At 33.5% G+C, this 13,197-nt stretch overlaps 2 protein-coding genes across 2 annotated transcripts in view; one reads left to right on the plus strand and one right to left on the minus strand.

Annotated features, from left to right (window-relative positions):
• Positions 1–5,028, minus strand: part of LOC125058289 (exportin-7) — a 33,978-nt gene extending 28,950 nt beyond the window's left edge. Inside the window, exons 1-4 of the mRNA XM_047662341.1 lie at positions 4,919–5,028; positions 3,141–3,236; positions 939–1,042; positions 214–313 (exon numbers count right to left, since the gene is read on the minus strand). Of these exons, the coding sequence (XP_047518297.1) occupies positions 214–313; positions 939–1,042; positions 3,141–3,236; positions 4,919–4,933 (315 nt within the window). The 5' untranslated portion in view covers positions 4,934–5,028. The remainder of the gene's footprint in view (positions 1–213; positions 314–938; positions 1,043–3,140; positions 3,237–4,918) is intronic.
• Positions 5,029–5,304: 276 nt separating this feature from the next.
• LOC125058291 lies at positions 5,305–8,492 on the plus strand. The gene is made up of 2 exons (XM_047662344.1): positions 5,305–5,548; positions 5,859–8,492. Exons 1-2 carry the CDS (start codon positions 5,440–5,442, stop codon positions 8,276–8,278), a joined length of 2,529 nt encoding a protein of 842 aa, XP_047518300.1. The 5' UTR covers positions 5,305–5,439; the 3' UTR covers positions 8,279–8,492.
• The last annotated feature ends 4,705 nt before the right edge of the window (positions 8,493–13,197 follow it).

Raw genomic sequence — 13,197 nt, forward strand, 5'->3', positions numbered from 1 at the left:
ATTACAGAATTTCATTAATTGTAATATAATTACTATTATTGTTATCGTTATTATATATTTTTGTTACTAATGGCTTCGAATCTCTTCGGATCAACCGTGGTAGGGACAAGAAAAAGATGGCGCGTAACCGGAAAACGTGACGATTTGCTAAAAAAATTCTCCCATATAAAGAAGTTTCACTTCACTAGACATCTATTACCAATATTAATTTACCTGTACAACGAAATTCGCCAACTTCGGTCGCGTAGCCAAATAATTTAATATATAATTCCTTATATCTAGCCTCTGTTGTATGGATAAACTGCTTGTCGATCTGAAATAATAATTTATAGTTAATTCCAGATCCAGGTGGCTTGTGTAAGAGAAAAATGGCGTTCCTTGGAGGATATCGAAGGTGTGAACGTAGTGGCTTCAGCGTGCGACTCTCATCCCTGAGGTCCTAGGTTCGATTCCTAAATAATAATAATAAAAGCCTTTATTCAGATATAATTTTTTTTACATAATTTTTAAACTTAAACTAATAACACTAGTGAGTCGGTGACACCGACAACCCATCTGTTTGCCCAACTTTGGCAAAGGCCTCCTCCATTTCTCTCCACTCTACTCTGTTCTGAGCTTTCCTGGTCCAAATTTTCCCAGTTACGGAGTTTATTTCGTCTTCCCACCTTCGAAACTGTCTACCTCGTTTTCTTTTCTTATTTCTTGGGTACCAATATATGATCTTTTTGTTCCACTTTTCTATACCTCTTATTATGTGACCAGCCCATTTCCATTTCAATCAGCGTGCGACTCTCATCACTGAGGTCCTAGGTTCGATTCCTAGCTGTGCACCAATTGGCTTTCTATGTGCGCATTAAACATTCGCTCGTACGAAGGAAAAAATCGCGAGGAAACCATCCGTCAATAATCTCCAAAAATTGCTTAACGAACCAACTCACCTATTAATTAGTTTCCCTAGAGTAGTAGCTGCCAAGAGTTGTGAATAACTAGAATCAGCCCGCTCCAACAACGCTTGACATTTGCTTAGCGTATCTGGAGACTCCTGAAAATTCAAAATTTAATATTGAATTAAACCTTTTTTGATATGATATAATGCAAATAGTCGTAGTAGTAATTAGACGAAGCCAACTGACAGTAGCTAATGTCACTTTGTAAAATAATGTTACCATATTTAAAGTAATAGTGATACGTTCAGTTCTTGTTCAATCAGATGAATGAACAATGAGTGTGAATAGTTAATCATTTCGAACTATAAAATAATATTATTTCTATTTTAAAATTGTATAAAATCGCTCTGATATAAGTTAGGTACTAGTAGTATGTAACTACAATCAGTTTTTTGACGGCTTATTACAAAACGCGGCGTGGTGACTAGTGCCATCACCGATCATTAATTCAGGAGTTTTTACAATCATTCTCTTTGTCACAACACTATTTTTATTTCATTAAAAACTGACAACACCGTAAACGTCAGTTGCCTTCGTCTAATTAAAAATACGACTATAGTTATCACCATTAAAAACTAACCAAACCAATCACCAAAAAATAATTTCAAATTCATCACTTAAAAAATATTGGTTGATTGTAAAGTAGGTTTACGATCGAGATGTTTACGTGATAACGTCTTATTGGTGATATAAGTTTTTGGGAAGTAAGGAATTAATGAAGATAACAATTTTTTCAAATTTTAAATTACATCTATCGTTTTATTCACACTTTTGATGATAAATTTCGGGTGTAAAATGACAAGTTTACTTATTCGACTATGATATACATTTTTCTTCATACATTCACGGAATGACTGGCAGCGCTCGAGATGAGACGGGAGATCGGTCCGTCTCTCTCTCGTTATACCTGCGATCGCGCTCGTGAGGTTTTGGTGTGACACAAGTTTCTGAACATGTCACCCGACTAAAACGATTTTAAAGACGTTGTCACGTCAAAAATAAATCTGTATAAATAAATCACAAAATATGTCACTAAACTGAAAAATATCTGATTCAATTCAAGTATTTTTTTTATTTATTCCTTTCAAAGTTAAAGTCAAATCATTTATTTCAATTAGACCACCTAAAATGGCACTTTTGAATGTCAAACAAAATACAAAGAAGATTCTAGTTGCCCCTTCCAAAAGGTAGTTTCGTGTGGAGAAGAATGGGCAAGAAACTCCACACTTACTCTTTTAAAATAGGTTTACAATATTTTGTGTATACATACAGTTAATACATACATAATAAACACAATAATTATACATGTAGAAAATGTACTATGTACTGTAGTATAAAACTACTATACTAAAAAAGTTAGTATGTAACATGTAGAATATTATACATTAAAGAGTAATAAAAATGATATAAAAAAACAAAATAAAACAGTGTGAGATAAAATAAAATAATTACATTTTCTAGTATTATAAATTAATAATCATTGTATCTGTATTTATGTAAAACCTAAAAAATTTAAAAATAAGTAAGTATAATTTGCCAAATTATGATACTGAAATATTACTGGAAATTCAGAGGATTTAAACAATGAGAAACATGTATATTATGTAATAAAAAGAAAGTAAAAAAAACATGAAATGTTTCTAGCTTCAGAACATTTGATGTCTTTTTTTTTAGGTTATATAAATCTTGTGTTTGTAATAACTCCTCCTAATTGACTGGAATGAACCGGAGAAATTAATATTTTTGTATCTAAGACATGTGTAGACTGACAGGTCTGCTAGTACTTACAAAAAATCTGATCTGGTTCTTCCCCTAAGCAATGGATACAAGATCATATTTTTTTTATAATTGGACAATTCACACCAATTGACCTATTCCCATGCTAAGCTGGTGAAGCTTGTGTTATGGGGCAACGGATATACATACATATTATAGATAGATAGACCTAACACATATAAATACATATTTAAACACCCAAGACCTAAGCACAACACCAAATGCTCATCATATTGATGTTTTGTCTCAGCCGGGGATCAAACCCGGGACCCATGGATTCACAGTCAGGGGTACTAACCACTAGACCAATGAGCAGTCATTTTAAAGTGTAGTCTAAATGTAATGTAGTTATCATAACATCTTACAGTATGAATTATGTTCACAATAATTATTACACACTTATTTAAAAAAATATACCTGAAACGCGACAACGGCCTTCTCTGCCTGCTCACGGACAATTGGATCTTGTGACTCATAGAGCTGTTTGCACAAAAGCTCTATTTGAATCACCTCCTGAAAAATCATAGTATATCTCATAAATATAATTTTAATATATGTTTATTTTGTGTTCCAAAAAATTGTATGTGATAATTAAGAAATATAACAAAAAAAAATACAATTGACTACAATTACTAGGGAACTAATATGTATAATTATGCTACTAATATAGTATGATCGCTGCAATAACAGAAGCGGCCAGTGGAGGCCATTTTGACTATGGCATACAATCAACGGAATGACTACAATGTTTATTAATTTTTCAAAGAAAACATTCTATATTAAATAATAAAGAAAAAAATAATTATGATTTTGTTTACATATAAAATACCAACTATACAAGCTTTTTAATCAAAAAAACCTATAATTAACTTATATACATATTTTTCACCTAAATATCAAAAATTAGGCTAAAGCTATAGTATCTGCCATCATTTATTAATCGCCTAAGATCTCCTAAGACTGTCAACTCACAAAGCTTGCTCATAATATATTAGAAAATTGCTTTATCGAACTAGACTAGTCCCCTTGCAATCTATCAGGCCAGTTTCCTTTAATTACAGATCCCTTCCTTTCATCACTCTTAATAGATTAACCTTGAAGGCATAATCAATTTCAGACTTCGACATAACCATAGAAGATAAAACATTTCAACTTGGGTCTGATAATTTTAATAGATGAAAATATCTCATCATCTCTATGTAAATTATGTAATGAATTCAAATCTACATTATTTAAATAGATATATGAAAATACTGCCAAATCATACATACTTTAGCGTCAAAAGATTCTAATAGAAACACAAACCAACAGTCTACTGTTGGTTTGGGTTTTTCTTTTTTTATATTAGGGAATAATATTATCTTTAATATTAACAATGTTAAGAATGGCCCAATGGTGAATTAAAAAAAAAGAATATTAATTTTATTACACCACTGCACTCTTTTGGTCACATAGCATATCAGTGTAAGGGCCACAATATAACAAACCTGCCCGACAATAAGAAAATATGATCGGAATCACAAGAAATATCTTTACAAATACTGCTTAAGTTAACCTTCACACTAAATGATTGTTAAAATATGATTTAAAATTGAAAGACTGTTTACTTAGTTTCTTATCAGAATATGTAGAGAGACCTAAAGATAAAGTCTGAAATATTGTTTCTTGCAGTTGAATTTAGTTATCATCTTATAAATATTAGATTTTCTTTCTTTGTTTTTTTAATTTCTCTCCTGATGTATTGGATAACTGATGAAACAAGAAACTTTTCAACCCCGTCATTGTGATTTGGGAAGTAAATTATTCCTGTGATTTATAATTGACTACTGATAGGTATTATTGTCGGAATAGGAAAATATCGCCTCTCCCACAATGTTAATGTCATAAATCAAAATAAGCAATAACCACAAAACACCGGCAAACAATACAGTTGAAAGTAAAAAGAAGTGATAATAAGCTATTAACATACATATTTTAAATACATTTAAACACAAATAAAAGGAGAACAGTCGCCTTATAATTTTAAAAACCACTTCCGACACCAAAAACAACGTGTAAATTGAATACAATATACGTACATTTAGGTGAAAATATTAAACAAGTGTTGGTTTATTATTTTTAGCTTGTGTAAATTGAAGTTTTTAAGTAAAAATCTTGGTAGTTTTCATTAAAAAATCTAATATTTTGATACTTACTTGCTCTTCAGCCATCTTTGTTATTCTCACGCATTTGATTTGTAAATTGTGAAATATGACATCTTTTCGAACCCATTTCGTGATACGTTTCGATTCATGACTTTTATACGTTTAACTGTTTATATATTATTCTAGTATTATCTTTTATTGACATAACTTTTACACATTTAATAAAACAATTTTTAACCGGATTGAAGTTATGTATATACAATTAGAATATTATTCTAAATAAAAAATCGTAATAGTAACGATTACACGTTTTGAATTCCACAATTTTAAACTATTACGATTTCATAATTTTCAGCGCATAAGATCCTTTTTAAAAAGACATAAAGATAACTGGCTGAAAACTTTACAACATTCTTCTTTCAGGAAACAAAAGAACGTTTTTTATTTAATTTTATAAAAATATTCTCTTCACTACCAAAAAATACTTTCGCTCTTTTTAACAAAATGTGAATAAATTATAGTATAAAAATAATATTATGAATTAAAAATAACAGTGATTTAAATGAATAAAAATGTTGAGAACAACGTTTTCAAAAATCAAAAGGGTTTGCAGCATTGCCTTTATCCCTCGAATTTTGCAAGGGGACGTGAAATATGCAGCTCAGAAGAAATTTACAAAACGTAAGACTTGAACACTCATATATTAGTAGCTTGTTTCATCCGCGTTCCATCCAGACAAAATCCATTAAATAGTCCTTTTTTTATATTTCTACTGAAACTTTTGAACAAAGCTTTAAAATCTGTACCTACTAATTCTTTTTACTGGAATTAATTTACAGAAAAGTATTGATTATGTACAAAATCAATACTTACGTATATAGAATTGCGTTATCGATCGAATGTGAAAAATAGCGAAAACTTACTGTTTTCTATCTATTTTTACAATATATCGATAAAAGTAGTTGTTAATTTTAATTTCGCTATTTTTCAGATTCTATGATCACGTCCCAAGCGACAAAAAGCACAAGTTCAGTTTCTGGAGCAACGGGAAATAATGACTTTCACGGCAGCGATAAAAAACCCGAAGACAGTGTAAAAACATCTACTGAAAACAACCTCGCAGAAGATCGAGAAAGATGCGAACGCGTTATTAGCAAGATTTTTCCACCAGGAGACCCACTATATGCAACTCCTACTGATAGGGAAGGACCAGAACAGAAAATTGAACATATAAAAGAAGTAGAAGACGGTATTCCTATAACATTTAAAGAACAAAAAGAATCGGACACAACCAACTTATATTATGACTCCGAACCAAGTAATTATGATACCAGATTTGATGGTGTTGCTAATAAATGTCTACAAACACCACCTAAGAATGTAGATGAACACATTTTAAGAGAATTAGGGGTTGATCATATTCCAGAAAACATAGATTTTTACCCACAAAAACCTAAGCAAAGTTATTACAGCGAAGTTTTATATGGCAAACCACATGTGGTTCGCTATACCAATGAAACACCAAAAACAAATGAACAGCAAAAAGTTAACTGCTTAAGCGATTTAGAGATAGATAGATCATTTAAACCAGAATTAATTCAGCCTCTAATCTTTGATTCGATTTCGTTATGCGAAAATGTAGACTGTAGCGAAGGCGATAGATTTGATGCGCTCGAAGACACTCAGTTAACACCTGTTATATTAAATCCATATGCAAGTCAGTCATTTCCATTTTATGACTACGCAATCGAAGAAATCATGCTTGAAAATCCAGTTGAAGAGGAGTCTATGACAGTAACAACAGGGGTCGATGACGTTGGTAATAACAATTTGATACCACCCAATGAAATGGATATAGAAAGTGACGAGCAAAATGTTAGGGAAAAAGTAGGAGGTGCTATGGCAGGCTTGGCAATACCTGGTGAATCTACTTCATATGAAATTCCACCTATTACAAATATGGCAGAAAAAGAATTTGATATTCTTTATACCCAACCCACTTCAGGCCCACCTGGCGAGGGGCCGGGCACGTTACATCGACAACCAGATAAGATTGTGAAACAAAGTACCTCAATTTCAGCCAAAACTAAAGAAGAAAAGCCACCAAGCACAAAGACGTCAATTTCAGATCACCAAGATCCAAACGATTCTGACAATATAAACAGAATTACCAGCGTTCAAGAACAACCAGACTATTTATTAAATGTGCAAGCTAATGCTTTTGCAGACAGCGCGTCCGCATCAGAAGACTTAAAAGAGCCAATATTTGCAAGAAAAACTATAGTTTCTTATATAGAAGGCACATATAAGAAACCAATAATTGAAATAAAAATACCAATTTTTAATATGAAAGAAAATGAGCAATCATTTGTAGAGCCATCAGTACATTTTAGGGAAACTGACAACTCAGCCGAACAGAATACAGTTTCTTACGCACAAGAACATAATGAATCTTGTAGAAGGGGCGCTAAAATACCTAAAACGCAAAAGTATTCTAACCTAGAAAGAACTGTATCACATATTGAAGTGACTGAAAAAATACCTATTACAGACAACTCACCAGTACTAAATGTGAGATTACAACCCGAATATGAGGGGTTACTAAAGGATAATAAAGGGGTCCACCAAAGTAAGGCAGCCAATTGTAATCTTGACCCCAATTTAACTGCGACTGGACCCATACCCAATATGGTTGAAAAAGAAACAGTAACACTGAAAGAGCTGTTACGTAGGATCAGAGAACGACATCGTCTGGAATTGTGTCGGGAATATTACAATCGACTAACCAGCATGACTATGACAGATGCATGCAGCAAACCCAATACACTTGGACCGAACCCATGCAAACCACCAGATAAGTCGCCGTGTCCGCCACCACCGAAATGTCCTCCAGAAAAAAAAGAGGACCCTTGCGCAAAAAAGGAAGACCCTTGCGCTCCCAAAAAGAAAGAAGAGCCATGCCCGTGTCCTTGTCCTTGCAAACCGAAAGATCCTTGCGCAAAGTTTTTAAGTTCCACATTATACGACACAATATCTCTATTCCGTATATATATCCTACCTGATTTCCGTAATGTTAACTTCCAATATCGCCAGTATAGCTCACAAGTTTTATCAACCAGCACATTGCAAATACGTGCTCTAAACACTCCTATACTGAACGAAGACACCAAAGCTGTGAAGGAAATAATCCTCGCTAGAGATTACGAGCCGTGGATTCCTATACCATCATGGCCTATACCGAAAAAGGAAAAGAGGCGGCCGTTCGTCTGTCCCAAAGACGGCTGCAAATTACTTCCATCCCCCCCTTTTGATCCAGCGTTTAAAGACAAACCATGTGTGTCGTTTCCGAAGAAGAAGTTTTCTCTCTCCGAATTGTTTGAACATCCAGTCGTCAATTGCAAGGATAGCTAAGGATCCATAGAAGATTTATATGATACATCTTTACAATTTTTATTTTACTCCCTCAATCCGAACTTTTAAATACGTTTGTTAACATACATTTGCAGGTCCGCTGTTTTTTACGTAATTATTAAAAATCTCCGTTTAAAGATTTCAATGCGTCAAAATTTTTGTAATTATATAAAACTTGTTGAAATTGACAATAAATTATTGATAATAAATTTAATTCGTGTTTGAATTTGACTTTTGACGTTATAGATAGTATTGCAATTCAGTTGATTAAGCGACTTGCAGAATAATAAATGTATGTTGTATACGTAGTGTATACAACATAGTAGGTACGTGTAGGCTGTAGCGAACCATGACGATTTTTTAAATGTCTAATATATAAAATTCTCGTGTCACAATGTTCGTTCCCATACTACTTCGAAACGGCTCGAGCGATTCTTATGAAATTTTATATTCATACTCAGTAAGTTCGAGAGTCGGCTACTATGTATCTTTCAAATCCCTAAGTGATAAGGGGTGTCCACCCCAAAAAATTTCTTTTTGTTTAATTTTTTATGATACAGCATACAAAAATACATACAACACCTAATTTTCACCCCTCTACGATAAACCCCTATTTTTTATTTATTAATTAAAATCTTATATATAGAGAAAATTCACAGAAAAACCTAAAAAGTTTTCATTCCAGAAAACCGAACAGTCTGGGTTAGCATAGGAAAAGTTGATATGTACTAAAAAGGTAGGCTAAGTAAAATCCCACTAAGGAAAAACGAAGTTCGCGGGGGCAGCTAGTAATATAATAAAAAATTAAGAAATATCTAGTTCCATAAAACTGCTTATTTCGTAAGAATCATTTAGGCCGTGTTCAGATGGCAAAATTTTGACGCGCGTTTTCAAATCACGTGACTAGACTGTTATTTTCATACAACTGTTCATATGAGAGCACGTTTACGCGCGTTAGCGAGCGTTAACGCGGCGGTCAGATAAAAAGTCTGTAGACGCAGGTGATCGAGCTTTGACATATGTATGTAACGTTCGTAGACTGAGTTGTTTTTGAGAGCTCTAGCACGTCCATTTTTTAAGCTCTATTGTAACAGACTGACGAACTCTCACAAGTCGCTACTCGCGTTAGCGCTTGTGATCTGAATTCTTTACTTTCATCACGCATTGACCTGCGTTAACGCGCGTTACATGTGAACTTACCCTTATAGAGAACGGTGCTATTCTTTCTCCGACCTCGGAGGTTCTTCGACTAGTGTATACACTGGCTGGCCCGCCTGATGAATGAGGTTGTATATCCGAGGTTGGTATAATTTTGTTAGCAGCTTCTGTAAGGAACTAAGCTGGCTTGACGCACGGACATAATGGGCGTCTAATGGTCCAAGATCCCAGGGCCGCCAGACGTCACGTATTTTCTGACGGATGAAATGTGGACGATTGGGTAGTGTTAGTATGTACTATGATCGTATGCCTACCTGCTAGCTTGGTCAAACGGCCAATTTCCAGGTATCAGGTAATCAAGGTACACAAAAACATTACTTACTTTACATTACGCACTCCCACTCATAGAGATATTAACATTTAGTTTAGGGGATGATTGGCCCCTTGGATCGGTCTGTCTTCTTGTCAAAGCTTTTAAAATAGTTGTCGGATGAACATATATAAAAATGGAGCGTCAGAATTTACGTGAAGTTGACTAATTATTTTGAGACCCTTAAAGCATCTGTTAAGCAATATGGCCGACGGAAAGTGTCTGGGAGTATTGACAATTTATTTTTAACTATACACTCGAAAACATATATAAAAATCAGCCATGAGAATTTACGTGAAGTAAGTAATGTTTTTGTGTACCTTGATTACCTGATACCTGGAAATTGGCCGTTTGACCAAGCTAGCAGGTAGGCATACGATCATAGAACATACTAACACTACCCAATCGTCCACATTTCATCCGTCAGAAAATACGTGACGTCTGGCGGCCCTGGGATCTTGCTCTATAAGTACGAAAACTGAGTCACTACTCACGGCCGGTTCACACATGTCTCCGTTTTATCGTGTACGTTTTATTTCGTCGATCGCGTATGTACTTGTATGAGCGACTTCACACATGGCACAGTATTCTGTATACAGTAAAAAATTTCGTTCCGTAAATAAATTACATTCCGTTTTGTCATCGAATACTGGACGATGGAACAATAAAAATATACGGATACGTAGAATTTTAACGGATAGATACTGTGTGCGTGGCGGGCGGTGTGTGGGGTGTGTGGGAGGGGGAGGGGGAGTGATGGGACAGGATTTGTTTGACTCACATTTTCTATTGTACATTCCTAGAGAACGCGCGCGTGCATTGTGTGTAATATTTATTATAATCACTGATCAACCATGTCAACCAAGGAGTGGGAAAAGTTAATAGACATGGAAATGTTAATTGGTTTGGTGGAAGATATGCCAGTCCTTTGAGACAAGACGCTGGAAAAATACAAAGACATTATTGCAAGTAGTACCAATACAACACGACAGCGTTCATCCTTGTAGAATAGCGGCGGTATACTGCGAGTTTTCTGTTCACACATCGCATCCAGTAATGACGGATCAGAACAGAGCATAAATTTATGACGTATCCGTTAAAAACGTACCAGTAAAACGGACTTCCATGTGTGAACGGGACGTAACATGTTAGAGCATTTCAGTGTATGATAGGGATGTGACATTCTGCATAATAAAATCGATTTTTTATTAATCGATTTTTTCCTTGTTTTTGGATTCATTTCAAAATAAACATCCTAATTTTTTTTTCATGGTTTTATTTAAAAAAATAAACAATAGAAATTATAAACATAAATTAACGTTTAAGAATAATCAAAATCGAAATTAACTTAATCTCGTTTTGATAGATTTTAGGTAAAATTTGATAAATGCTGAGTGTGTATGCCTTTTCAGTAGCACATTGCAGTATTTTTGTTGGCTTTTTTATTGTATGTAAACTTGTGCTGCTGAATAAATTTATTTTACTTTTTAATTATAGTGTTCCATTCAAACTTAGGTTTTTGTAAAATTAACTGGTTTTATCATCCTTTCGATGTTTTACAAAAAAAACATCAATGCATCGAGTATATCAATACATCTTCAAAGAATCGGATTCAATGTATCGCATTGTAAACATCGATGTATATCGAATATCCCTAATAGTTCGAGGTCCGGGTTATAAAAGCCCAGACATAATGTCGGGAGGTAGCAGATGAAAAATCGACTATGATTGATTTTCAATTATAAAAATAATTATTTTTTCACATCCCTAGACTGTATGACAAACACAAACTAAAAATACAATCCTATCGATTTATTGTTAAGTTATTATAGAGTTATAATAGGCACAAGATTTAAAAACCATTTTAGTTTATTTATTAGTGATTTTGGAGAAGTGGGAGAGAGCTATAGTGAGAGATCGAGAAAAAATACACGCTATTGGTTGATGTTTTCGTTTAGTAGTTATATATTAGAAGTTTATATGGCAATTCTGTCGCATAACGTCTTGTGCAGTAAACGCAGATTTTTTATTTATTTATTTACGTATATATTATCATTAGCGCGTATACAGTGTGTAAACAGTGTGAATATAGATATACAAATACATGGCGTGATCATAATATACTGGTACATGATCATCTATTGGGGCTTTTACTTTAGTAATAATTAATATACAGAAGTTTCACTTCTGACAGGTGTACTTATACGCACTTTTTTTTAAATCCTTCGACGAAATTACACTCCAAAAAAGTATTTGGATTCGACTAGCGGAGAATATTATTAACTGGTAGGTACGTTATCATTCATTGAACTAATCTGTGACCGTTTTGTGTCACATGATAATACTTTTAACTATGGATTTGATAAAATAATAATAATAATAATAATTTATTTGCAAGAATATGGTACAAAAATCTTATGGTTGTACAATCTAAACTCCTCATATTCTGCCACATATAATGGCGTGCAAATTTATCTTACATAATTAAAAATTAGAATTTTATGTAATATTATTACAATCAAACCTTATGTGATTTTATAATCACATTATTTATTTATCATCCGCACAATCAGCCATATATAAATAGGCATGCAAATGTCATAAATTTTTTGCAATGTCATATAATAAAAACATTAACATAATGTCAAGAAGTTAAGTCATTTATAATTGTTAAACTTATGGTCTAAATACTACGCTATAAAAGCACCTTGACTTTAAAAACCTAATCACCTAATTTTGACGACTCATTGGCCTAGTGGTTAGTACCCCTGACTGCGAATCCATGGGTCCCGGGTTCGATCACCGGCTGAGACAAACATAGATGTGATGAGCATTTAATGTTGTGCTTAGGTCTTGGGTGTTTAAATATGTATTTATATGTCTATCTATCTATAATATGTATGTATATCCGTTGCCTAGTACCCATAATACAAGCTTCACCAGCTTAGCATGGGACTAGTTCAATTGGTGTGAATTGTCAAAAAAAAACCTACCCCTTGAAAACATTACATGATTACTTACAAAGTCTTTTCCTCAATAACGCCTTTAAAACCATGTTTTTATACTTTTACTTGTATTTTTTACAAGCCAAAATGGTTTACATCATTTCCATTCACATACAATACTTATTTTCAGTCATCAATGAAGAGTCACCGCGTCTATCTAGATTTACTAGGACAGAATTGACGAAGCCGAAATTCGATTTAACAAAACCACGCAAATCGCCTACAAAGATCAAGGAGAAAGATCTACACAGAAACAAAGACACTATATTGAATAAAAATAAAAAAATATTAACAACTGGCAACACCAAGGCTGAAATAAAAAATAAAAAAGATTTCAATATTGATAATTTGAATTTGGAATTATTGCTAGGACCGCCAATGGCTAC

Source organism: Pieris napi, chromosome 18, assembly GCF_905475465.1.
Source record: "Pieris napi chromosome 18, ilPieNapi1.2, whole genome shotgun sequence".
Taxonomy (NCBI): Eukaryota; Metazoa; Arthropoda; class Insecta; order Lepidoptera; family Pieridae; genus Pieris; species Pieris napi.